A 26,922-nucleotide genomic window follows, 5' to 3' on the forward strand; every position below is an offset into this window, starting at 1 on the left:
TCTAGAATGTCATATACTTGGAATCAAACAGTACATACATAGCCTTTTCAGATTGACTTTTTTCACTTAGCAGTATGCATTTAATGTGCCTGCAATAGCTTTTCTTGGCATGATAGCTCATTTCTTTTTCTCTCTGAAAAAATACACTTATATGCATATACTACATTTTGGTTTTTTTATTTGCTTATTGAAGGACATCTTGGTTGCTTCCAGGTTTTGGCAATTATGAATAAAGTTGCTCTAAACATTCACGTGCAGGTTTTTGTGTAGATAAAAGTTTTCAGGTCATTTGGGTAAATACCAAGTAGCACAGTTGCTAGATTGTACGGTAAGAGTATGGTTCAGTTTTTCAAGAAACTGCCCAATTATCTTCCAAAGTGACTGCGCAGAATAATTTTGTATTCCCACCAGCATTGATGAGAGTTCCTGTTGCTCTGCATCCTTACCAGCCTTTGGTGTTATCAGTGTTTTGGGTTTTAGCCATTCTAATAGGAGTGCAGTAGTATCTCACTGTTGTTTAAATTTTCAGTTCCCGATGAAATACGATGTTGAACATCTTTTCATATGCCTATATGCCATCCGTATATCTTCTTTGGTGAGGTGTCTTTTCAAGTCTTTTGCCCGTTACTAATGGTTGAGTGTTTTCTTCTATTGAGTTTTAAGGGTTCTTTGTGTATTTTAGTTAACAATTCTTTATCAGATAAGTGTTTTACAGTGCTTTTCTCCCAGTCTGTGACTTGTCTTTTCATTAGTGTCTTAGACCAGAAATTTTTAATTTTAGTGAAAAGTCCAATTTACAACTTTTTTCTTTCATGGATTGTGCTTTTGGAGTTGCATCTAAAAAGTCACTGCCAAACACAAGGACACCTAAATTGTCTCCCATATTATCTTGTAGTGTTTTATAGTTTTGCCTTTTACATTTAGGTATGTGATCCATTTTGAGTTAATTTTTGTGAAAGATGTAAGATCGGTGTCGAGATTCATTTCTTTGCTGTTCAGTTGTTACAGCACTATTTGTTGAAAAGACTATCCTTTCTCCTTTGAAATGCCTTTGTTCCTTTGTCAAAGTTCAGTTAATTATATCTGTGGCTATTTCTGCACACTCTGTTCTGTTCCAGTGGTCTATTTGTTTGTTCTTTCTCTAATATCATATCCATTTTTACTCTAGCTTTATAATAAGTCTTGAAGTCAGTTAGTGTCAATCTTTTGACTCTTCTTCAGTATTGTGTTGACTGTTCCATATCCACAAAATAATTTGCTGGGATTTTGATTGGGATTGCATTAAATCTATAGATCATGTTAGGAAGAACTGACATCTTGACTATTCAGTCCTCCTCTCCATGTACATGAAATATGTTTCCATTTATTTAGATCTTTGATTTCTTTCCTCAGAGCTTTATAGTTTTCCTCATATAAATCTTTTATCTAGTTTGTTTGCTTTGTACCTAAGTATTCCTTTTTTTTCTTTTTTTGTGTACTAATGTAAATTGTATTGTGTTTTTTAATTTCAAATGTAAATTGTTCATTGCTGGTATATAAAAAAGTGCTTGACTTTTGTACCTTAATCTTGTATCCAGCAATCTTGCTATATAGTCCCTTATTAATTCCAGGGTGTTTTTCGTTTTTGATGCCTTGGGATTTTTTACATGGACAGTCATGTCATCTGTGAACAAAGATAGTTTTACCTGTTTCCCAGTCTGTATACCCTTTATTTTCTTGGGGGGTGGGTGTCTTATTGCATATGCAGTGTTGAATAGGAGTGGTGAGAGTCTCAAGTTTTTCTTGGCTTGTTCCTGATCTTAGCAGGAAAACATAGTGTCTCCGCATTAAGTATAAAGTAAGCTGTAGAATTTTTTGTAGATTTTTTTTTTTTTAATTAATTAATTAATTTGGTTGCACCGGGTCTTAGTCGCGGCAGGCAGGCTCCTTAGTTGTGGCATGCATGTGGGATCTAGTTCCCTGACCAGGGATCGAACCCAGGCCCCCTGCATTGGGAGCACGGAGTCTTAACCACTGCACTACCAGGGAAGTCCCTGCAGATGTTCTTCATCAAGTTGAAGATGTTCCCCTCTATTCCTAGTTTGCTAAGAGTTGTTTTTTTCTTTTTTTGTTAATCATGAACGGATGTTGAATTTTGTCAAATACATTTTCTACATCTATACATATGATCAGATAATTCTTTAGCCAGTTGATGGACTGGATTATATTAATTAATTTTAAATGTTGAACCAGCTTGTCATACCTGGACTAAATCCCACTTGGTCTTGGTGTATACTTCTTTTTATACATTGTTGGAATCAGTTTGCTAATATTTTGTTGATGATTTTTGCATTTATGTTCCTGTGAGATATTGGTCTGTAGTTTTTGTTTCTTGTAATGTCTTCTGTTTTTGGTATTAGGGTAATAATACTGGTCTCAAAGAATGAGTTGGGATATATTCCCTTTGCTTTTGTCTTCTGGAAGAGACTGTAGAGAATTGATATAATTTCTTCCTTAAGCGATTGGTGGAATTCACCAGTGAACTCCTCTGGGTGTGGTGCTTTCTATTTTGGAAGGTGATTAATTGTATGTCAGATTGTTTAATAGATACAGACCTTTTCAGATTATCTAGTTGTCCTTGTGTGTGTTCTGGTAGATTGTGTTTTTCAAGAAATTGGCCCATTTTATCGAAGTTATCAAATTTGTGAGTACAGAGTTTGTTGTGATATTCCTTTAATCTGTTAATGTCCATGAGATCTGTGATGATGACATCTTTTTGCTTTTGATGTTAGTAATATATGTCTTCTCTCTTCTTAGCTAACCTGGCTAGATTTTATCAGTTTTATTGATCTTTTCAAAGAACTATCTTTTGATTTTGCTAATCTTTCTCTGTTGATTTCCTGTTTTCAGTTTCATCTTTATATTTCTTTCCTTCTGCTTACTTTGGATTTAATTTGTTCTTTTTCTACTTTTCTAAGTTGCAAGCTTAGATATTGATTTTGGATTTTCTTCTTATTTAATATATGCGATCATTGCTATAAATTTCCCTGTAAGCACTGCCTTCATTGCATCCACAAATTTTGATTTAGCTCAAAATATTTTCTATTTTCTCTTGAGACTTCTTTGACCCATATGGTACTTAGAAGTATGTTGTTTATGCTCCAAGTTTTTTTTTTTCTGACTGTTTTTCTGTTACTGATTTCTAGTTTAATTTCACTGTGGTCTGAGAGCATACCTTTTATGATGTCACTTCTTTTTAATTTGCTAAGGTATGTTTTATGGCCCAGAATTAGGTCTATCTTGACTAATGTTCTATATGAGCTTGAGAAGAATACGTATTCAACTGTTGGATAAAATTTTCTGTAAATATGTTAATTAGATCCAGTTGATTAATAGTGTCGTTCAGTTCAACTATGTCCTTCATTGATTTTCTGCTTGCTGGATCTATCAATAACTGATAACTGATGAAAAGTTGTTGAAATCTCTAAATATAATAGTGGATTTGTCTGTTCCTCCTTGTGATTCCATTAGTTTTTGCCTCAAATATTTTGACTCTGTTGTTAGGTGCATACACCTTAAGAATTAATGTCTCTTTGGAGAATTGATCCCTTTTTCATTATGTAATGTCTGTAGTGTCCCTTTTTATCCCTGATAATTATTCTTGCTGTGTAGTCCTCTTTGTCTGAAATTAATGTAACTACTTCAGCTTTCTTTTGATCAGTCTTTGTAGGGTATATTGTTCTCCATTCCTTTACTTTTCTTTATTTTATAAAAAATATGTAACATTAAACTGATTTACTTAGCTATTTTTTCTGTTTTGGGGGTTTTTTTTTTGCTGAACTCTTTTCCCCCCAGTTTTATTAAGTATAATTGACAAAATTGCATATATTTAAAGTGTTCAATGTGATAATCTGTTATATGTATAAATTGTGAAATGATTGCCCTAAGAAGTAATTAACATATTCATCACCTCACATAATTACCTTTTTTGTATGTGCATGGTGAGAACACTTGAGATCTACTCTCTTAGCAAATTTCAAGTATACAGTACAGTACTGTTAACTATAGGTACCATGTTGTACATTAGATCCCCAGAACTATGTCATCTCATGACTGAAGGCATGTACCCTTTAACCAGCATCTTTCTATTTCACCCACACCCCCAACCCATTGTAACCATAATTCTACTCTATTTTTCTGAGTTTGACCTTTTTTTTTTTTTAAAAAAAAGGATTTCACATACAAGTTAGCTTATGCTTTAATTTCCTTTAACACTCAGAAGTTTTAAAGTTTGATGTAGTCCCATTTGTCTCTTTTTGCTGTAGTCACTTGAGCTTTTTGATGTCATCAAAAGAAAGAAATTCTATCACTTGTCACACATAGATGAACCTCAAAAACATTATGCTAAGCGAAATAAACTAGTCACCAAAGGTCAAATATGTTGCCAATGCTCACGTCCTGAAGTGTTTCCCCTATATTTTCTTCTAGGATTTTTGTGGTTTTAGGTCTTCTGTTTAGGACTTTGATCCATTTTGAGTTAATTTTTGTGTATGGTGTAAGGTAAGGGTCCCTCTTCTTCTTTTTCTTTTGCCTGTGAATATCCTGTTTTCCCAGCACCATTTGCTTAAGAGATTATCCTTTCCCGATTGTGTAGTCTTGGCACCCTTGTTGAAAATACACATAAGGGTTTATTTCTAGGTTCTCTGTTTTGTTCCATTAGTCTATATATCTGTGTTTATGCTAGTTCCATACTGTCTTGATTCCTGTTGCTTTGTAGCTTGTTTTCAAATCAGGAAGTGTGAAACCTCCAACTTTGTCCTCCTTTTTTCAAGATTGTTTTGGCTCTTTGGGGTATTTGAGAGTCTGTATAGGATCTTAGGATTTTGTTTTTCTATTATTGCAAAAGATGCCATTGGGATTTTGATAGGGATTGGATTGAATCTGTAGATGACTTTTGGGTGGTACAGACATTTTAATGTTATTAAGTCTTCCAGTCCATGAGCGTGAGGTCTTTCCACTTATTTCTATCTTTGATTTCTTTTGGCAGTGTTTCATAGTTCTCAGTGTACAAGTCTTTTACCTCCTTGGTTAGGTTTTTTCCTAAGTATTTTGTCCTTTTTGGTGCTATATATAGTAAATAAGATTGCTTTCTTTTTTGATTGGTCATTGTTAGTTTATAGAAATACAATCAATTTTTGTATTCATTTTGTTTTAGTATCCTAAAACTTTGCTGAAATCGTTTCTTATTTCTAACAGGGCTTTGTGGGGTTTTCTTGTTTTTAATTCTTCAGGGTTTTCTACATGTAAGATAATCTCATCTGTAAACAGAAATAATTTTACTTTTTTTTCCAATTTGGATGTCTTTTATTATTTTTCTTTTGTAATTGTTCTGGCTAGGGTTTCAAATACTGTGTTAATAGTAGTGGCAAGAGAGGGCATCCTTTCCTTGTTCCTGATTTCAGAGGGGAATCTTTAAGTTTTTTGCCATTGAGTATGATGTTAACTGTAGGCTTTTCACATACAACTTATTATGTTGAGGCAGTTTTCTTCTATTTCTAGTTTGTTGAGCATTCTTATCATGAAAGAATGTTGAATTTTGTTAAATGCTTTTTCTGTATCAGTTGAGATGATCATTTGATTTTTGTCCTTCATGTTGCTAATGTGATGTATTACATTGATTGATTTCCATATGTAGAACCACCTTTGCATTCCAGGTATAAAACTTGGTAATGGTATTTCTCCAGAGATATACCCAGGAGTAGGATTACAGGATCATATGGTAGGTCTATTTTTAGTTTTTTAAGGAACCTCCATACTGTTCTCCATAGTGGCTGTACCAATTTACATTACACTCCTGGGCATATATCTGCAGAAAAACGTGGTCCAAAAGGATACATGCACCCCAGTGTTCATTGCAGCACTGTTTACAATAGCCAAGACATGGAAGCAACCTAAGTGTCCATCAACAGAGGAAAATGGATAAAGAAGATGTGGTGCATATATACAGCAGAATATTACTAAGCCATTAAAAAGGATGAAATAATGCCATTTGCAGCAACATGGGTGGACCTAGAGATTGTCATACTGAGTGAAGTTAAGTCAGACAGAGAAAGAGATACGTTGTATGATATCGCTTATATGTGGAATCTAAAAAGAAATGATACAAATGAACTTATCTGCAAAACAGAAACAGACTCACAGACTTAGAGCGAATTTACAGTTACCAGGGGGAAGGGTGAGGGGTAGGGATAATTAAGCAGTTTGGGATTGACATGTACACACTGCTATATTTAAAATGGAGAGGGTGTGGAGAAAGGGGAACCCTCTTGTGCTGTTGGTGGGAATGTAAATTGATAGAGCCACTATGGAGAACAGTATGGCGGTTCCTTAAAAAACTAAAAATAGAGCTACCACATGACCCAGTAATCCCACTACTGGGCATATACCCTGAGAAAACCATAATTCAGAAAGACACATGTACCCCATTGTTCATTGCAGCACTGTTTACAATAGCCAGGATATGGAAGCAACCTAAATGTCCATCGACAGATGATGGATAAAGAAGATGTGGTACATATATACAACGGAATATTACTCAGCCATAAAAAGGAACGAAATTGGGTCATTTGTAGAGATGCAGATGGACTTAGAGTCTGTCGTACAGAGTGAAGTAAGTCAGAATGAGAAAAACAAATATCGTATATTAACGCATATATGTAGAATCTAGAAAAATTGTACAGATGAACCTATTTGCAGGGCAGGAATAGAGACACAGACATAGAGAACGGACATGTGGACACAGCAGGAGAAGGGGAGGGTGGGATGAATTGGGAGATTGGGTTTGACATAAATACACTACCATGTGTAAAATAGCTAGTGGGAAGCTGTGGTATAGCACAGGGAGCTCAGCTTGTTGCTCTGTGATGACTTAGATGGGTGAGATGGGGGGTCCTGGGAGGAAGGTCCAAGAGGGAAGGGATATATATATATACATATAGCTGATTCACTTCATTGTACAACAGAAACTAACACAACATTGTAAAGCAATTATACTCCAATTTAAAAATAAATAAATAAAATGGTTAACCAACGAGGACCCACTGTATAGCACAGGGAACTCTGCTCAATATTATGTAACAACCTAAATGGGAAAAGAATAGATACATGTATATGTATAATTGAATCACTTTGCTGTACACCTAAAACTATCACAACATTGTTAATCAACTATAGTTCAATATAAAATAAAAAGTTAAAAAAAAACACTTGGTAATGTTTATAAGGTATATAATCCTTTCAATGAGCTTTTGAGTTTGGTTTGCTAGTATTTTGTTGAGGGTTTTTGCATCAGTATCTATCAGGAATATTGGTCTGTAGTTTTCCTGGTGTTTCCATCCCTACTTTTAATGTATCTGTGTCTTTGAATTTTAAATGGATTTCTTTTAGATTATATAGAGTTGGGTCTTTTTAAAACTTATTTTTAAAATTATTTTTATGTTTTTAAATTGTGATATAATTGATTTATAACATTGTGCAACTTTAATGTTTTTTCGTTTTTGTTTTTTTTTAATCCACTGATAGTCTCTGTCTTTCGTGTGGTATATTTAGGCCTTCGATGTTTAAAGAGATGAGATATAGTTGAATCATATTTTTACCATATTTGTTACTGTTTCTATTCATTGAACTTGTTCTGTGTTTATTCTTTTGTCTTGCTGTTTTTCTGCTGTCTCTGTTTTTGACTGAGCATTTTATAGGATTCTGTTTTTTCTCCTCTCTTAGCATATCTATTATACTTTTCTTTTTAACTTTTTTTAGTTGTTGTACTTGAGTCTACAGTGTACATTTTACTACTTTTTGAAGTCCATTTTCAATTAACACTATACTACTTCACTGATAGTGAAAGTACCTCAGGGCAGAGTATTCCCAGTTCCTCCTTTCCATTCCATATGACATTGCTGTCATTAATATCACTAATCTGTAAGATATCATCACTGAAGGTATTGTTGCTGTTATTATTTTGAACAAATGGTTATATGTTAGATCAATTAAGAAAAATAAAATATATTTTACTTTTATTATTCTTTTTCTAATGCTCTTTCTTTATGCAGACCTGATCTTACCTGTGTCATTTTTCTTTTTTCTGATGAATTTTATATTTTAACATTTCTTGGATAGCAGGTCTACTGTTGACAAATTCTGTCAATTTTTATTTTTCTGAGAAAAATCTTTATTTCTCCTTTACATTTGAAGAATAATTTTGCTGGATACAGAATTCTAGATTGTTGGGGTTTTTTCCTTTCAACACTTTAAATATTTTACTTTACTCTTCCCTTGCTTGCATGACTTTTGAGGAGAAGTCCGAGTAATTTTTTATCTTCGCTTGTCAATAAGTGAGTTTTTATTCTCCCCTCTTCTGGCTTCTTTCAAGATTTCCTCTTTGTCTTTGATCTTTTGCATTTTAAATGTGATATACTTAGGTGTAGATTTTTTGGTATTTGTCCTCTTCCTGTACCTGTGGTTTAGTCTATGATACTGATTTTGAGAAATTCTCAATTATTGCTTCAAATGCTTTTTCTGTTTTTTTTTTTTCTTCTTCTTTTCTCCTTGTGTTATTCCCATTATGCATGTGTTACACCTTTTGTAATTGTCCCACGTTGTTCTTGGATATTGTGTTTTGTCTCTTTCATTCTTTTTTCTCTTTGCACTTCAGTTTTGGAAGTTTCTATGGACATTTCTTCAAGCTCATTGATTCCTTCCTTGGCCATGTCCAGTGTATTGATGAACGCATCAAAGGCATTGTTAATTTCTGTTACAGTGTTTTTTATTTTTGAATCTTTCTTAGAGTTTCCATCTCTCTCTGTATACATTACCCATCTTTTCTTGTGTGTTAACCTACTTTTTTGATTAGAGTCTTTAGCATAATAATCATAGTTGTTTTAAATTCCTACTCTGATAATTCTAACATCTCTGCTATGTTCAGTTCTGATGCCTGCTCTCTGTGTATTCACACTCTGATTTTTGTCTTTTAGTATTCCTTGTGATGTTATGATGAAAACTGGACATGATATACTGAGTAAAAGTCACTTAAGAAAATATATAGGCCTTTAGTGTGAGGTTTTATGTTTATCTGGCAGGAATTAGACTGTGTTTACTGTTTACTGTAGCTGTAGGTGCCAGAAGTTAAAATTTCCCCTGGTGGCCTTTTATTTTGTCTCTCCTCTTATCTTTGGGTTTCCTGAGAAAACTCTTCTTAAATAAAGTCTGAGACATGCAGTTCTTTCCATTATATTTCTCTGCTATTATAGGGGAGCCCTATATAAGTGGTGGTAAGGTGTGGAGGGAGGGAAAGTGTTCTATATTCCTAAAATTGTCTCAGTGTCTTAATGAGCCTGTGTTCTGGGCTTGACCTTTATATATGTTTCTCAACTTTTTGTTCTTCCTACCCCCAGTAGGTGAGACAAGAAGGCTAGAGAGGGCTGGAGTTTTATATTTCCCTTCCTTCACATGGAAGGCTAGATGAGGTTAGAATTGGTTATTTCACTTCCCCCACTTGGAAGTCTACACAAGGCTAGAGTTGGGCATTTCCTTTCCCCCAGTTCAGTTAGGTCTGATAGAATAGTTTTTCTTAGGGAATAGTTTTTCTTATGGGAAGTCTTAAGAAGAAGAGAATGCTCTAGGCCCATTTTTATTATTTTTATTTATTTTTATTTTATTTTATTTTTGGCTGTGTTGGGTCTTCCTTGCTGCACGCGGGCTTTCTCTAGTTGTGGTGAGCGGGGGCTACTCTTTGTTGCGGTGCGCAGGCTTCTCATTGCGGTGGCTTCTCTTATTGTGGAGCATGGGCTCTAGGGTGCGTGGGCTTCAGTAGTTGTGGCACGCGGGCTCAGTAGTTGTGGCTCGCGGACTCTAGAGCGCAGGCTCAGTAGTTGTGGCTCACGGGCTTAGTTGCTCCGCGGCATGTGGGATCTTCCTGGACCAGGGCTCGAACCCGTGTCCCCTGCGTTGGCAGGCGGATTCGTAACCACTGCGCCACCAGGGAAGGCCTAGGCCCATTTTTAAATGGCTACTTTTTTCTTCTTCCTGCTTCCAGCAGATTTTTCTTAGATCTTCACTGTGAGAACCTGGTAAGGTTCCTGGAGGTCAAACTGAGAAAAGTACGGTCCATCCTCTGGAGTCTTTAACTCTGAGATTTGTCCACACTTGCACCTCCGTCAGTTACAGTTTAAGTTTTCCTGTACTGGTACTGGTTCTACAGGCAATTTCTGCTCCTGGGCTTCTCCTCCAGTAAGCTGTGATTCTGTGTGTCTGCCTGTTTGTCTGCAGTTTTTAGGGCAGCAGCTTGCCCTGTGACCTCAGTTCTCTGATGGACTTAAGAAGAGGGTTGGTTTTCAGTTTATTCAGCTCTTTTCTTGTGAAGATGGGAGGGATGACTTCCAAGCTCCTATGCCAGACTGGAGACCAGAAGTCCTTCCTTGCTCATTTAAAAATAGATTTTAAAGCAATTATACTCCAATAAAGATGTTTAAAAAAAAATCTCTTTATTCTTGAATAGAGTTTTTAATTCTGGATACCAACCCCTTACCAGATATATAATTTACAAATGTTTTTTCAGTCTGTAGGTTGTCTTTCCACTTTCTTGATAGTTTCCTTTGAAGTACACGTGTTTTTCATTTTGATGAAACCCAATTTATCTGTTTTTTTCTTTCTTTGTGTGTGTGTGTGTGTGTGTGTGTGTGTGTGTGTGTGCGCGCGCGCGCGCACGCGCGCTCTGGTGTTATATCTAAGAATCTTTGCCTAACCCAAGGTCACAAAGATTTACTCTTTTGATTTCTTTTAAGAGTTTTATAATTCTTCTTTGCAGGTGGATATCCAGTTGTCCGGGCTCCATTTGTTGGCAGCATTATTCTTTTCCTGTTGAATTGTCTTGGCACTCTTTATCAAATAAATGTAGGCATTTCTGGACTCTCAGTTTAATTCCATTGATCTATGTATGTGTCTGTGCCACCACCACACTGACTTGATTACTTTAGCTCTGTAGTACAATATGAAATCTGGAAGTGTGAGTCCTCCAACTTTTTTCTTCTTTAGTAAGATTATTTTGGCTCATTTGAGTCCCTTGCATTTCTATATGAATTTTATGGTCACCTTGTCATTATCTTAAAAAAAATGCAGCTGGAATTTTGATCGGATTACATTAAATTTTGGGAGCACTGCCATCTTAATGTGAAGTCTTCTAATCTATTAAGGAATAGATTAGGGAATGTCTTTCTCTTTATTTACTTCTCTTAATTTTTTTTCTAGTTTTCAGTTACAAATCTTGGTGATTATAATATCTGTACTTGTTTATGCCTCTTTGCCACCATTACTAGTTTTTCATTTTCCTAATGCTCAAAAAATATTGAATAGAGCCCTTTATTAAATAAATTGGACAAGTTATTTCACTTCTCTGGATTAGTTTTCTGTTGATAAGATATAAGCGGAAATATTTAATGCTTATAAGGGTTTTTTTTCCTCAGAATAGTATGAGAGAAGTTGTATAAAATACCTTTTTAAAGCTGTGAAGCAGTATCCAAGTATCAGGAACTTCTCTCTTCAAGTTAGATTTTACCATCTTTGGCTTGGGATAATCTAGCCGGATTTATCTGAATGAGCTCCCATACCTTACCCTTCCACTAAAAAACCTTCAGTGACTTTTTGAGTTACAGGATCAAGTGTAAACTAAGGCTAGCCAACTCAGTCTGTATATACTGTGTGCAAAGGACTAAATTAGATGTTATGTAGGTCACAAGAAGGGATACGATACAATCTGTGCATTCAAGGAGTTTACAATCAAGACAAACATTCGAAATGAGAAATATTAAGCAGATCATGTATTTCAGTATCAGATATGGGAGTTCATGATTTGTATGATAGAATATCTTGCTGTGGATTCCCCTCAAAGTTGTGGTTACATGGTTTACATTCACAGACACGGTTTGGGCTAGATAACAACTAAGCTGAAATTTAGGGTTTATTGAGGACAATTTTATCTGGTCATTGCTATGTAGTACCTGACTGTTGGTGATACTTCCATATTGAATAGAAAAACTTGGGGTTTTTTGCAGGGGAGTGGGTGAGTGAGGATAGGGAATTAGGCATGGAGACTTTTCAGTTGAATTGGTAGGTTCTTTCACATCAGTGCATCTTGCAAGGCTTTGTTAAGGTAATTGTATCTTCCTGAGTTCTTTCATTGACATATACTCTAAAAAATATTCTTTCATTGACACATAAGTATAGTGTTTCATTGACATACTTAAGAGTATATGTCAATAAAAAAATAAGTACAGGGCTCCCCTGGTGGTGCAGTGGTTGAGAATCTGCCTGCCGATGCAGGGGACACGGGTTTGAGCCCTGGTCTGGGAGGATCCCACGTGCCGCGGAGCAACTGGGCCCGTGAGCCACAATTGCTGAGCCTGCACGTCTGGAGCTTGTGCTCCGCAACAAGAGAGGCCGCGATAATGAGAGGCCCGCGCACCGCGATGAAGAGTGGCCCACACTTGCCGCAACTAGAGAAAGCCCTCGCACGGAAACGAAGACCCAACACAGCCATAATAAAAAAAAAAAAATTAATTAATTAATTTAAAACAAAAACAAAAAAACAAAAAATAAGTACATGCTTTTTCATGGGCTAGAGCCTGGCTCAAGTGGTTATTTTCAGGTCTGCATCGTTGCCCTTTGTGTATAGGGCCCTTGACTAGGTCTTAATCTTGAATGATAAGTTGGAGAGTGATTTGAGAGAAGGTAGACATCACAGCTTAATTCTTCTGAATTGGGGAGTAGTCTTTGTGTTGTGAAGGATTGAGGTTCATGATTTGGGAACTTACTTGTCTCTGTAGTTCCTCCTTCATTTTTCTGACTGGCAGTGACATTTCTTACAATGAAATGCATCATTGTGATGTATTGTTTTTGTCATCAATTTAAGTAATTCAACAGTTGATTATTGAGTACTTCCTCCGGCCTGGGTCTTGTTCTAGGTTTGGGGATAACATAACATGGACAAAACAAAAATCTATGCCATTTTAGAGCATATATTTTAATGGGGAGAGATGGACAATAATGAATAAATATCTGAAATAGATATAATGTGTTCAGTAATTTGTTGCTCTGGAGAGGAAAAAAAGCAAAGAAGAGGGAGAAGGAATGCTAGGAGTGAGTGCTAAGGTGTGACAATGTGGCATTTGAGGAAACACGCAAAGTAGGTGAAAGGGACTAAATATTCAGATATTTAGGAGAAGATGGTTCCAGATGGAGGGAATAGCAAATACAAAAACTCTGCCAGGGGTGTCTGAAGTATATGAGGAACAGCTGGATGGTTAGTATGGTAGGTGAGGAGTGAGAGAGCATCAAGTAGTGAGGTCACTGAGTAAGGACAGTGTGAGTGGTCGTGGGTGGGGTAATTGGTAGAAGCCTTGTTAGCCACAGTAAGGGTTTTTGGCTTTCGCTCTGTTCAAAGTGGGGAACCACTGGAGATTTTAAGCAGAGAAATGCCACCATCTGACTTACATTTTAAAATGTAAGATCACTCTGCCTGCTTTGTTGAGCATATTGAAGGTGAACAGGGGAAGCTGAAAGGCCATTGAGGAAGTAACTTGGTGATTTAGGCAAAAGCCTCCGAAAAGACTTGCACTAGGAAGGTGGTGAGAAATGATCCGATCCTGGAGATACACGCACACATGCATATATATATACACACAGACACACATATAAATAGTTTTTATATTGAGATAATTGTAGATAACCATGCAATTAATAGTAAGAAATAACACCGGGAGATCTCATGTACCCTTTCCCCAGTTTTCCTCAATGGTAACATCTTGCAAAACTATATAGTACAGTATCAACCAGGATATTGACCTTAGTATGATCCACCAGTCTTTTTCACATTTCTCCATATCTTCTTGTACTACTTTGTAGGTGTGTGTTTGTGTGTATTTAATTCTCCCCAATTTTATTATATGTGTAGGTTTGTGTATTTACTACTACAGTCAAGATATGGAACAGTTCCACCATCACAAGGACCCTCTTACTGCCCTTTTATAACCATACTCATTTCTCTCCCCACCATCTTTCCAATCCTAACCTCCAGTTTAACCCCTTGCAACAATCAGTAATCTGTTCCCTATTTCTGTAATATTGTTATTTGAAGAATGCTATATAAATGAAGTCATATACAGTGTGTTACCTTTTGAGATTGGCTTTATTTGCTCAGCATAATTCTCTGGAGATTCATCAAAGTTGTTGCATATATCAATAATTGGTTCTCTTTTCTTATTACTAACTAGCATTCCATAGTATGTATATACCACAATTTGTTTATCCATTCACCCATTGAAAGACATCTGGTAGCTATTCTGAATTCAGCTATGAACATTCAACTGTAGGTTTTTTGTGTAAACATAAATTTGCATTTCTATTAAATTGCTTCACAGTGCAGTTGCTGGGATCTTGGAAATATTTTGAAGGTGGAGCCAACAGTATTTCTTGACAGAATGAAGGTGAGGTCAGAGAGAAAGAGGAATCAAGATTTCAAATTTTTGGCCTGCACGGCTGGAATAGTGGAATTGTCAATAATTGAGACAGGGAGGCTATGAGTTGAACAGGTTTAAGGAAGATCAGGAATTTTACTCATGATATGTCAAGTTGAGATGTATATTAGAAGAATTGTCAAGTAGGCAGTTGGCTAGAAGATTCTGGAGTGTTACATAGGAAAGATCTGGTCTGGCAATATAAAATTGGGAGTCATCAGCCTTTAAAGCCCTGAGACTGGAAGAGATAATTGAGATAGCTGAAAAGAGGTGAGAGACCAAGCCCTGGCTACTCCATTGTCTAGAAAATAAGGAGATTAGATGAACTAGCAAATGAAACTGTTAATTTGGCTAGGCTTTGAGAGCCCTGTGGGTGATATAGAAAGAGACAAAATCCATATTTTGCTCTAAAGGCACTTATAGTAAGCTAGTTGGGCAAGGGGTGTGTGTGTGTGTGTGTGTGTGTGTGTGTGTGTGTGTATCTCCAGTGATATATCTGATTTTTATAAGCTACTTTTTGAAAAGCAGTGTTTTATATAACAGCATTGAACTATAGTTGTAAAATAAAACAAAGCCAATAGAGTATATAATAAATTCCAAAATAATTCTTAGGTGCTACAGGAATTTAGATATTGGAAAAGATTAGTGTGAGTGGGGGCAGCTGGAGATGGCCTTGAAGAGGTGGGAGTTAAATAGGAACTTAAAGGATGGGTAGAATATATGTAGGAGGGAGGGAAGGTAGAGACATTCCAGTGATGCTAAGTGTGATCAGTGGCTTAGAACTGGGAATGAAATAATATACTTAAGAAGAGTGAGAAGTGGGATCTAGTTATGATCGCATTGGCCTTGAGCGGAGGGTAAGATTGAGTTGATAAACAGGGACGAGATTATGAAGTGATTTAGACTTTATCTGGTAGGAAATGGGAATATTTCTATCTCTCTTAAAATTTACTTTGCTAATAACATTGCCACTGCAGATCTCTTTTGTTGCTGTTTTCATGGCATATCTTTTTCCATCATTTTATGCTCAAGTTATTATGTCTTTGAATCTGAATCTAAAGCGTGCCTATTGTAGAAAGAATATAGTTGGAGCTTGCTTTCTTCTTCAGTCTGACAATCTTTGCCTTTGACTGTATGCTTAATCACATTTTACATAGTTTTTCATATGGCTAGATTTACCCCTGCATGTTGCTCTTTGTTTTCTATATCTCTCGTGTTGTTTTTGTTCCTCCGTTCTCATTTATTGCCTCCGTTCTCATTTATTGCCTCCCTTTGTGTTGAACAAGTTTTTTAGTGTACCATTTTAGGTCCAGTGTTGATTTTTAATATTAAAAAAAATATTTTCTTAGTGGCTGCTTTAGGAATTATAATGTCCATTTCAGTTTATCACAGTCTGCTTCAGTTTAGTTACTGACTTAATTCCAGTAAAATATAGCACAGTTTTTCCAAAATACCTTCATTTTCTCCTCTCTCCTTCCTGCTATTATTGTCATATGTATTATATCTATTTCTGTTAATAAGCCTACTAACACTGTTATCATAATTGCTTTATACAGTTTATGTCGATGAAATTAAGAAAACGTGTAGTTTTTTCTATTTTCCCATTTATATTTACCATTTGTAGTGGTCTTATTTCTCCTTGTGTATTTGAATTACCTTCTGGTGTCATTTCCTTTCAGCCTGAGACAGTTGCTTTAGTATTTTTTAAAGACAGGCCTTCTGCCATAGAATATTCACCATTTAAAAAAAAAAAAATCTGAGGATGTTTTTATTTTTCCTTTCCTGTTTGAAGAATAATTTTTCTGTATATAGCATTCTTGGTTGACAGGGTTTATTTGTTTTTTATCTTTCAGCATTTTGAATTTTTTTTAATTGCTTTCTAGCCTCCATTAGTTTGATGATTAGTCAGCTGTTAATTATATTGTTTTCCCTGTGTATATGATGAATCATTTTTCTGTTACTGCTTTCATTATTCTTCTTTTGTGGCTTCAGCTCAAAAGTGCTGTGCCTCTGTGTGGATCTTTTTGTGTTTATCCTGTTGGGGATTCATTAAGCTTTATGGTTCAGTAGATTAGTATTTTTCATCAAATTTGGGAAGTTTTCAGCAATTACTTCTTCAAATATATTTTTTCTCCTTTTTCCTCTTTTCTGATGTTGCCTTTATCCATATTTTGGTAGGTCTTTTTTCTGATTGCCTTTATACATATTTCTAGTTGTTTGGTAGGTATGACATTATCCTACAGCAGGTCTCTGAGGCCCTGTTCATTTTTCTGCTGTCTTATTTTTTCTCTTTGGGTTTTCAATTGAATAATTTCTAATTCTCTGTTTTCAAGTTCACAGATTTTTTTTAAAATGTCACCTCAAATCTTATCTTGAACCCATAGTGAATCTTTTACTTATGTTGTTACACTTTTCATCTCTAGTATTTCCAGGTTTTAAATGTTAATATTTCTTTATTGAAGTTTTCTACTTGTGTAGTTGTCATCATATTTTTCTTTAATTTTTAAAATATAATTTCCCTTAATTCTTTGAACATGTTAATTTAGTATATATTAAAATTTTTTCAGCTTTATTGAGATACAATTGATGTATAATATTGTGTAAGTTTAAGGTGCAACATTTTGATTTCATGCAGTTATATATAGCAAAATGATTACCATCATAGCATCTGCTAACATGTCACGGCTTGTAATTACTATTTCTTTTTTGTAGTGAGAACATTTAAGGTCTACTCTCTCAGCAACTTTCAGATATACAGTACAGTGTTATTAATTATAGTCATCATACTGTATATGAAATTCTCAGAACTTGTTTATGTTATAATTTGAAGTTTATATTCTTTGACCAGCTCCCCCTTTCCCCCAACCTCCAGCCTCTGGTAGCCACCTTTCTAGTCTATTTGAATGAGTTGGGCTTTTTTAGATTCCACATGTGTTATCGTACAGTGTTTGTCTTTTCTCCATCTGACTTATTTCACTTAGCATAATGTTCTCTCTCTCTCTCTCTCACACACACACACACACACACACACACACACACACACACACACACACATTTTCTTTATCCATTCAACTGTTGATGGACACTTACTGTTTCCATGTCTTGGCTGTTGTAAATAATACTGCAGTGAACATGGCAGTACAGGTATCTCTTTGAGATAGTCATTTCATTTTCTTTGGATATATACCCAGAAGTGGAATTGCTGGATCCTTTGATAGTTCTTTTTTTTTTTTTTTTCTGCTTTTAACTCTTTATTCATTACAATGATATACTGAAATAATAGAGGTCAAAATGGTAACATTTCCAGGCTTCCCTGGTGGCGCAGTGGTTGAGAATCTGCCTGCCAGTGCAGGGGACATGGGTTCAAGCCCTGGTTTGGGAAGATCCCACATGCCGTGGAGCAACTAGGCCCGTGAGCCACAATTACTGAGCCTGCGCGTCTGGAGCCTGTGCTCCGCAACAAGAGAGGCCGCGATAGCGAGAGGCCCGCGCACCGTGATGAAGAGTGGCCCCCACTTGCTGCAACTAGAGAAAGCCCTTGCACAGAAACGAAGACTCAATGCAACCAAAAATAATTTAAAAAAAAAAAATGGTAACACTTCCATAAAAAGCTCCTCAGATAGTTCTATTTTTAATATTTTGAGGAACCTCCATACTATTTTCCATAGTGGCTGCATCAATGTACATTTCCACCAGTAGTACATCCACCAGTGTACTATTATTTTCCATAGTGGCTGCACCAGTGTACATTTCCCAGGTTCCGTTTCTCTGCATCCTCACAAACACTGGTTATTTCTTGCCTTTTTAATAATATCCATTCTAACAGGTGTGGTTTTGATTTGCATTCCCTGATGATTAGTGATCTTGAGCATCTTTTCATGTACTTGTTGGCCATCTGTATGTCTTCTTTGGAAAAATGCCTGTTCAGGTCCTTTGCCCATTTTTAAATCAGATTATTTGAGGTTTGTTTTGTTTTGTTCTTTATTTTGCTGTTGAGTTGTATGAGTTCTATATATTTTGGATATTAACCCCTTATCTAATATATGATTTGCAAATATTTTATTCCATTCCATAGGTTGTCTTTTCATTTTGTTGATAGTTTGCTGTGCGGAGGTTTTTAATTTGAGGTAGTCTCACTTGTTTATTTTTGTTTTTGTTGCTTTTGCTTTTGGTGTCAAATCTAAAAAATCATTGCCAAGGCCAGTGTTAAGAAGCTTAACATTCTTTGAACATAATAGCTGCTTTTATTCTTGTCTGCTAAATCCAACAGCTGTGTCTACCCAGAGTCAGTTTCTGCTGGCTCCTTTTCTTTTTTACCTGAGTGTAGGTCAACTTTTCCTGTTTTCAGGTCTCACAGTTTTCTTGGACAGTTGGAAATTTTGGATAATATATTGTAGCAACTCTGGATTCTGTTAATTTTTTTTTTTTATTCCCCCTGAAACTTGTTTTGGGGGTTTTCTTTCTTTTTCTTTTTTTTTGTAACTTACCTGCAACTAATCTATAGAATCTTTCTCCTCCCCAGTTTGAAGCCCCTGAATTCTGTGTTAAATTTTTATTCTAATTCTAATTTTTTCTCCTCATTTCTTAGGAGTTACTCTTTGTCTGCATGGCTTAGTGGTCAGCCAGTTATTGGTTAGAGATTATGTCGCAACATTTTGAGTTTATAAAGTTTCCATCATTTTTTGGATGCTTCTGTACACGGGTTCTGTACATTAAAAATTCAGGCAGTTTTTAAGTCAGCCTCAGCTTTTACTTTCTCCAAGGCCTTCTTGGATCTCCCATGCATATGTGCACAGCCTCTAAATCAGCCCAAGGGTATGTGCAGAACTTATTTAGCCTCTCCATTTTCAGGATCTCCCTGTTATATTTCTTAGTGTTCTGCCAGTCTGTCATTTTCCCCACCTGGTGTTGCATCCTCAGGGTAGCAGAGCTGTGGGCTGAGCTGGGAGGTGATTGTGGGGGAAGGTAGTACTCCCTAGCAAGAAGGTCACCAGCCCCCACTGTCATAACTCCAATATCTAGCAGTGTTTCTTGAATAAATGCTTTTTGATTTGTTGTTGCTTTTGGTTGATTTCCTGAGCCCTGAAATGATTGTTTTCTACAATGCAGTTCTTTTTACAGGTGTTTTGGGGGAGTGAATTTGCTGATCTCTTCATTCCGCTAGAGCTGAAAATCTCATTTCATTTTGAACTTTCTGACTTCTTAGTTCTTTCTCTTGTCTCCCAACCCCAATTTATTTCACTCTAGTCAGACTTTTGTCACCACTGAAATCACTCTTGTAAGAGTCACTAACATCCTGCATTTGCCATATCCAGTTGTCTTCTATTTTCATCTTAATCAGCCTTTCAGCAGCTTTTGATATAAATGGTCAGGGCCTTTTTCTGAAAACGTATTTTACTTGGCTTCTAAGGTAATCTCTCTTGCTTTTCATCCTACTTCACCGATTACTTCACTTGATTTACTGCTTTTTATACCTGTGGACGGACAGACAGATGGACGGATGGATGGATAGGTAGGTAGATAGGTAAATAGATAGACAGATATACAGATAGACAGATATAGATATATGAATATATATATGTATTTTTCTAAACTTCTTCCCTAGGTGATATTATTAGGTCCCCTTGCTTTGAGTCCCCTTTATGCGGATGACTCCCAGACATATATTTCCAGCCCCAACTTCTACCTTGAGCCTCAGTATTTTCACTTGGTTGTCTAATAAGGATTTCAAACAGAACTCATGATCCACTTTCTCCCCCAAATTTATTTTTAGTTTTTGGAATGATCATTTAAAAAAGTAAGTCTGATTATGTCATTTTCTTGGCCTCATTGGCTTTCCTTTACATTTAGTGTGAAATTCAGTTTCTCACCATTATTTTATTTTATTTTTTTTTTATAAATTTATTTATTCATTTCTGGCTGTGTTGGGTCTTCGTTTCTGTGCGAGGGCTTTCTCTAGTTCTGGCAAGCGGGGGCCACTCTTCATCGCGGTGCGCGGGCCTCTCACTATCGCGGCCTCTCTTGTTGCGGAGCACAGGCTCCAGACACGCAGGCTCAGTAGTTGTGGCTCACAGGCCTAGTTGCTCCGCGGCATGTGGGATCTTCCCAGACCAGGGCTCGAGCCCATCTCCCCTGCATTGGCAGGCAGATTCTCAACCACTGCGCCACCAGGGAAGCCCGCTCACCATTATTAATGAGAGTTTATATGACATACTGCCTGCCTGTCTCTGTACTTGTCTCCCGCCTCTTCCTTTACTCAACATGTTGCAATCACATTATTCTTCTAGCTATTTTTGAATATGCCAAGCCCACCTCTAGGCATTTATATTTGGAGTTCCCTGTAACTGTAGTGCTCTTCCCCCATATCCTCACATGGTTCTCATTTTTGTATCATTCAGGTTTATGTTCAGATCTTACCTTCTTTGTGAGGTCTACTCCGACTTCTGTATCTAAAATAATAGCCCTTTCTCTCTATCATGATCTGTCCTCTTACTTTACATGAAAATATATTGTTTATTCCTCCCTGTCCTCCATAGACTGAAAGTTTCGTGAGGATAAGAACTTTGTTCGTCTTGTTCATGCCATATCCTTAATACTGTAAATGATGCCTGGCACAGAACAGGCGCACTATATTTGTAGAATAACAATTTTTTTTCTGTAGAATTAGTATGTCATTAGTGTACTAATAAAGAATGACTCAATAAAAATGGTTAGGCTTGGGATAGTTGTGTATTAAATGCATCTCAGACATGAACTTTGTCTAATATTGGCTTGATTAATAATTTAAAATATTGCTCTATGAAATTTATATTCTGGATCTTTTGGGGAAATTTTTTTTTTTTTTTTGGCTGTGTTGGGTCTTTCGCTGCTGTGCACTGGCTTTCGCTAGTTGTGGCGAGTGGGGGCTACTCGTTTCATTGTGGTATGCGGGCTTCTCATTGCAGTGGCTTCTCTTGTTGCGGGGCACGGGCTCTAGACGTGCGGGCTTCCGTAGTTGCGGCACGTAGGGTTAGTAGTTGTGGCTCACGGGCTCCAGAGCGCAGGCTCAGTAGTTGTGGTGGAGGGGCTTAGTTGCTCTGCAGCATGTGGGATCTTCCTGAACCGGGGCTCAAACCCGTGTCCCCTGCATTGACAGGCGGATTCTTAACCACTGAGCCACCAGGGAAGTCCTGGGGAATTTTAAAATGAGAAAATTTAAGCCTCCTTTCAAAAATAACAGAATATGAACAGGAAGTAAGGGTAGATGAATATTTTTTTAAGTTCATTTGTATCATATTTTAAAATTTTTATTCATTTATTTATTTATACATTTATTTATTTATTTTTGGCTGCATTGGGTCTTCATTGCTGTGCACGAGCTTTCTCTAGTTGCGGTGAGCGGGGGCTACTTTTCGGCGCGGTGCGTGGGCTTCTCATTGCGGTGGCTTCTCATTGCGGAGCACGGGCTCTAGGTGCGTGGGCTTCAGTAGTTGTGGCACATGGGCTTAGTTGCTCCCTGGCATGTGGGATCTTCCCGGACCAGGGATCGAACCCGTGTCCCCTGCATTGGCAGGCGGATTCTTAATCACTGTGCCACCAGGGAAGTCCCTAGATGAATATTTCGGTCCTTGTACTTGCTTCACTTATGCATTCTTTTTGATAAAAGATCATATGCATAACCTTAACACAACTTCTGTTATCTGGGAATTTAATAGTTCTCTGTTACCTTGGTTAATGAGTCCGGAAAAATAGCTTATTTTAACATGGCTGTCTCTGTTAAAAACAATCTTAATATCTGAGAGGAGTGAGTCTTAGCTTACTAGCAGTTCTCCCACAAAACTAGCTACCTAGATGTGAATTGGCAAAGTATAGCCATACTTCAGAAATAGCTTCAATTTGGAAGAAATGGAAAGTTTTGAAATTTGTAAAATTTTCTGTGTCCTTCTCTGTAACAGTCAAAACTCAGAGTCTGATACAAGTTATTATTTTTGTTAAAGCAAGTATACTGTACTGTCTTAAGTTTCTGTTTATTGCTTCAGCTATAAACATTTTATAACAAGTAATGGAGTGAAAGATTGATATTTTATAAAAGGATTTTCAATATCGCTGTGTACATAAGCCCAGCTCTCACAGTCAGTTTACAGGGACAGAAGGAGAGTCATCTTGAGTTTCCTATTTCCTTTTAGAGGACATGCTAGAACCATCATAGAGTCTATCGGAAGTTTCTAGAGGAGGAGGAACATTTGCTTATTTCTGCTACCATCTTCCAAGAACTGGAGCCCACTCTGCTCTAGGACAGTTCTGCTTATTAGGCTCTGTGTCCGCAGTACACCCCCCACCCCTCTATATTTTGGCCTTGTTTTCTAACCATAACATCATTTACCTTCCAAATTCCCAGGTATGTACTTTATGTTTCTAGCTCTTCTAAATCACCATTGTAATTGAAATTGTATGTTTTCTGTCCGCTTAACAGACATTTTGGTATTCTTTCTCTGTGTTATATAATTTGGACTTTATTAACTGGATTTCTGACAGCTAAGTATAATGGTTGGAATTGTTGTTTATATATGTACTCTTCAAATTTATTACTGCAAAATTCATGGTGTTAGGAAGTTGTCATACTATTTAATGTTTTATTTTCTTGAAGCATAATTTTGAAACTCCCCAAAGGGAATATTATCTGTGGGATCTATAAATTTACCAGGACTGTACAATTTCCAGCATGTCATATTTTAACTCTGGCAACTGAGCCCTTCTAATGGGGCTAACTCTCAGATTTTTCATTGTATCTTGGAAAATAATAGGGTTTGTGAGAGTTTTCTTTGCACCCAAATTTATTTGTTTGGTGAGAAGTTTGATTTTTATTATAGTTGCAAAAATTATAGTAATAATAGCTTCTTTCAGATATCTCTTACATACTGTAGACCAGTGCTTCTCAAGCTATTTGTAGTGAGGTACTGGTTTTAAAAATTTCCAATTCACTGAAGACTGATTTTTTATAAAATACAATAAAAATGAATTATGAGAAAAGTGAATTTTAAGAAAATACAAAATATAGGCCCCACTTTTAATTATAAGATCCATAGATATAAAATTATTCTTTCAAGTTGCAATAAAAGAGTCTGAACACTTATTCTCAATTTCTATATTTATCTTATTGCAGAACAATAATAAATAGTTCACAGGCTGGTCTATAGATGATACTTTTTAGTAACATATCTGTAGCCTGCTCTTTGTAGTGCTTAATGTTATTTCAGAAGCATCTTAGTCAATATGAATAGCAGTTATCCTTTAAAAAATATTTTCATGTGTTTCCTTTTCAGAACCGAGAGCTCCAAATCATGAGAAAGCTAGATCACTGTAACATAGTCCGATTGCGTTATTTCTTCTACTCAAGTGGTGAAAAGGTAAGTCTTGTAGAACGTTGATACTGAATATTGTGATAGACTTGTTATTCTTCTAGAAATAGTCCATATCCCCCCCTCCCCTTGAAACAGCTTTGCTCATTGAATGGAAGTATTCCAAAACACAGGCCCTAGTGATTCTGACCTCAAGATATGATTATTGAATATCATTAGTTATATCAGGAAAATGTTAATGAAATGATAGAGGGGATTAATTTTTAAGAATTTTCTTCTTTTTAAAACACTTGTCTTCAGTTCTAAAGCAAATTTGTATACATTTTAAAACCTTTTGTGTTCCTTATGTGCTCCTGGAGCCCCATGATAGTTCACCTGTTTATTGGAGGGAGGAAAATGAAGTCATATTGTTAAGTGGAAGTGTTGGAGGGGAAGGGGAAGCAGGAGGACTTTGGTAGGACCAGAATGAGACTTAAACATTGGGAAGCAAGTTTAACCTATCCTTGGCTAGGGAAAAAGTTGGGAAAGATATAATATTACAGAACTTCTTAATAAGTGATCACTATTTATGATCACATTTAATTCTGTGAAAGCAAAGGATAATTAAAGAAGATTTCATGCTTTGAATCCCCCTTGCCCCCTACCCCGACCCCCTTGGTCTTTCTCTTTAGAAGATGCAACGGTTAATGTCATTGTACTCACTGGAGTTGGAAGCATAGAAAATCAGTTTCTTCTGTTTTACCATGGTCTTTTTCTTTCTGTCTGTTCACTGTTCCTTCTTCCCAGATTCAGTCTTCCTTCACTGGTTTGGGGTAAGGGGGAGGGCAAGTAATAAACACTTCATCTTTTTGGCTAAATAAACATTACTTTGGATAAGTTCATTTGATATTTTTGGACCTCACATACCATGCTTATACTGTCCCAAAGCCCTTAGATCCATAATACCTCTTGATTTCTAGCCCAGTTCTTTTTACTCACATATTTCCCAGTGTACCATTTAATCATTTTCGATTAAATTTTATTGAGATTATTTTCTTAGAAATTCTTTTTTCATGACAGAGCCTGTAATATGGGAAAATACCTATGTATTAAGCCAGAATTATGATATACATGCCTACAGATATATAGTTGTTGCGTGCGCGCCTGTGTGTGTGTGTGATAGCTAATGTTTTAACAACTGTAATTAGCAAATTGGCCCTTTAGTGACTCTCATTTCTTAGGTGTTTTTTAAATTTTTTTTTTTAAGTTTAAATGATGGCCTCTGCTTGTATTAAGGACCATAAACCCTCAAATATTTGAGCTCTTTTGTTCCTAAAGCCCATTATTTGGTTCATGCTCCTTTTTTTTTTTTTTTTTTTTTAACGTAGCAAACTGCCTGTTATGTCTTTGATCTTACCTGTTTTGACATGTCTTTACTTTTTCCTATCCCTTCCCAAATAAAATTATGGAGCATCTGTTGTGTTCACAGCACTCTTATCATGGAATTTCGCATCCCTATGGGTTTTGTTATTAGATGCTAGACATTATAATACCCCAGGGAGGAAAATAAAGGTCAGAACTATTTGTTCCATGAACCACTGAATTGCATGTGGATTCATTTGCAAAGGCCTCCCTACAAAGCCCCTTAAACATCTTCTCTTGATTACTTAATTTATATAGCTTTCCCTGGATAAACAACAAGGTCGTATTGTATAGCTCAGGGAACTATATCCAATATCCTGTAATAAACCATAGTGGAAAAGAAAAAAAATATATATATATATATGTGTATGTATGTATATAGCTTTTCCTGTATGCCAGGCACTGTTTTAGTGCTTTACAAATACTAACTCATTTAATTCTTACGAAGATAAAGAGCAGAAAGGGAAGCACAAACCTTTTGAACAAACCTTTTCAAGGCTACCTTTTGTGGTAGCACCTAAAGGCTTACCTGTCTGGTTTTGGTTTGGTGGAAGCCCCCATCACTATCTGCCCTTACCCTTACTTAATCCTTCGGAAGGAGTGACAATGGACTGACTGTTATCTATGTACCCCAGAGGATGATTTCCTCCCTGCTGCTATTCAGAGCTGCTTATTTATCTTAAATGGTCTTACAGATAAAGAGCAATTGAGAAGTCATTAAGGGAAGATAACCGGAAGGACAATGCACTTCTCTCTATTATAAAAAAGAAATACATATACTTTCTAATATTTCATTTATCTCAGAACTTTCTCTTGAGTGTTGTAAGTTTTCCAAAGTGAAAAAAGACCCCTTTTAATTTTGGATAGCTCCATTAAGAGAACAGAAAGAAAGGAAGAAAAGTTGTGATGTGTTGCTGAAAATAATGATCCTCCGTTGTCAAAAAAGGGAAGGCTTTCTAAAGATATGCAGAAGTATATAGGTTAAGGAACTTCCATAATCTTCCAGCCACCAAAATGATAATTTCTTCTTCCCCTACTCATGATCTTCACTTCCTTGCTTCTGAATTGTTCTGGCAGAATTGTTCTGGCAGGACTAACATCACTCAAGAGACCAGGTAGTAAACTAATATTTCTCATATGAGAAGATGGATTCTGCTCTAGGTATGAGAGCTCAGGTTTGTTAGTTCTAACTCTCCAAGAGTAGGTTACTGAGAGTGAACTCAGAGCTGCTGTTTAGAAAGGGATCTAAATGTCTTGTGAAGAGCATTATATATGCCTATGTATATATATTAGAAGAGTTTAGGGGGAGGAAATAATAAACTAGTAGTTTGAAATGCCTCTGGGATATGCAAATAGAGATACCCAGTAGACATATACATGTAAGACTTCTAGGTGGTGGTGGTGGGACTCTAAGTGGAGAGATGACATTGACAAGGTTGGGTAGATAGGGTGTGTAGTCATGTTGTAGAGCTCTTAGGAGTCAGGAAGGAGGGAGAGGTGATGTTGTTTGAGCAAAGAGCAGTTTATCAGTATTGCTCTCTTGTCCTAGAATATGTTGAGGGTTGAGAGCAGTCTTCATTTGAGAGAGGTGCAAGGAATCCAGTGCCTTTGGGTTGGATCCAGGTTTTGTCTAGGGCAAG

General features: G+C 36.4%; 1 protein-coding gene across 4 annotated transcripts in view; it reads left to right on the forward strand.

Annotated features, from left to right (window-relative positions):
* GSK3B (glycogen synthase kinase 3 beta) overlaps positions 1-26,922 on the forward strand; it is a 198,677-nt gene that overhangs the window by 77,431 nt on the left and 94,324 nt on the right. For all 4 annotated transcript variants that reach the window (XM_059921032.1, XM_059921035.1, XM_059921034.1 and 1 more), the window contains exon 3: positions 23,846-23,929. In XM_059921032.1, the coding sequence (XP_059777015.1) occupies positions 23,846-23,929 (84 nt within the window). The remainder of the gene's footprint in view (positions 1-23,845; positions 23,930-26,922) is intronic.

This window comes from Balaenoptera ricei, chromosome 4, assembly GCF_028023285.1.
Source record: "Balaenoptera ricei isolate mBalRic1 chromosome 4, mBalRic1.hap2, whole genome shotgun sequence".
Lineage (NCBI taxonomy): Eukaryota > Metazoa > Chordata > Mammalia > Artiodactyla > Balaenopteridae > Balaenoptera > Balaenoptera ricei.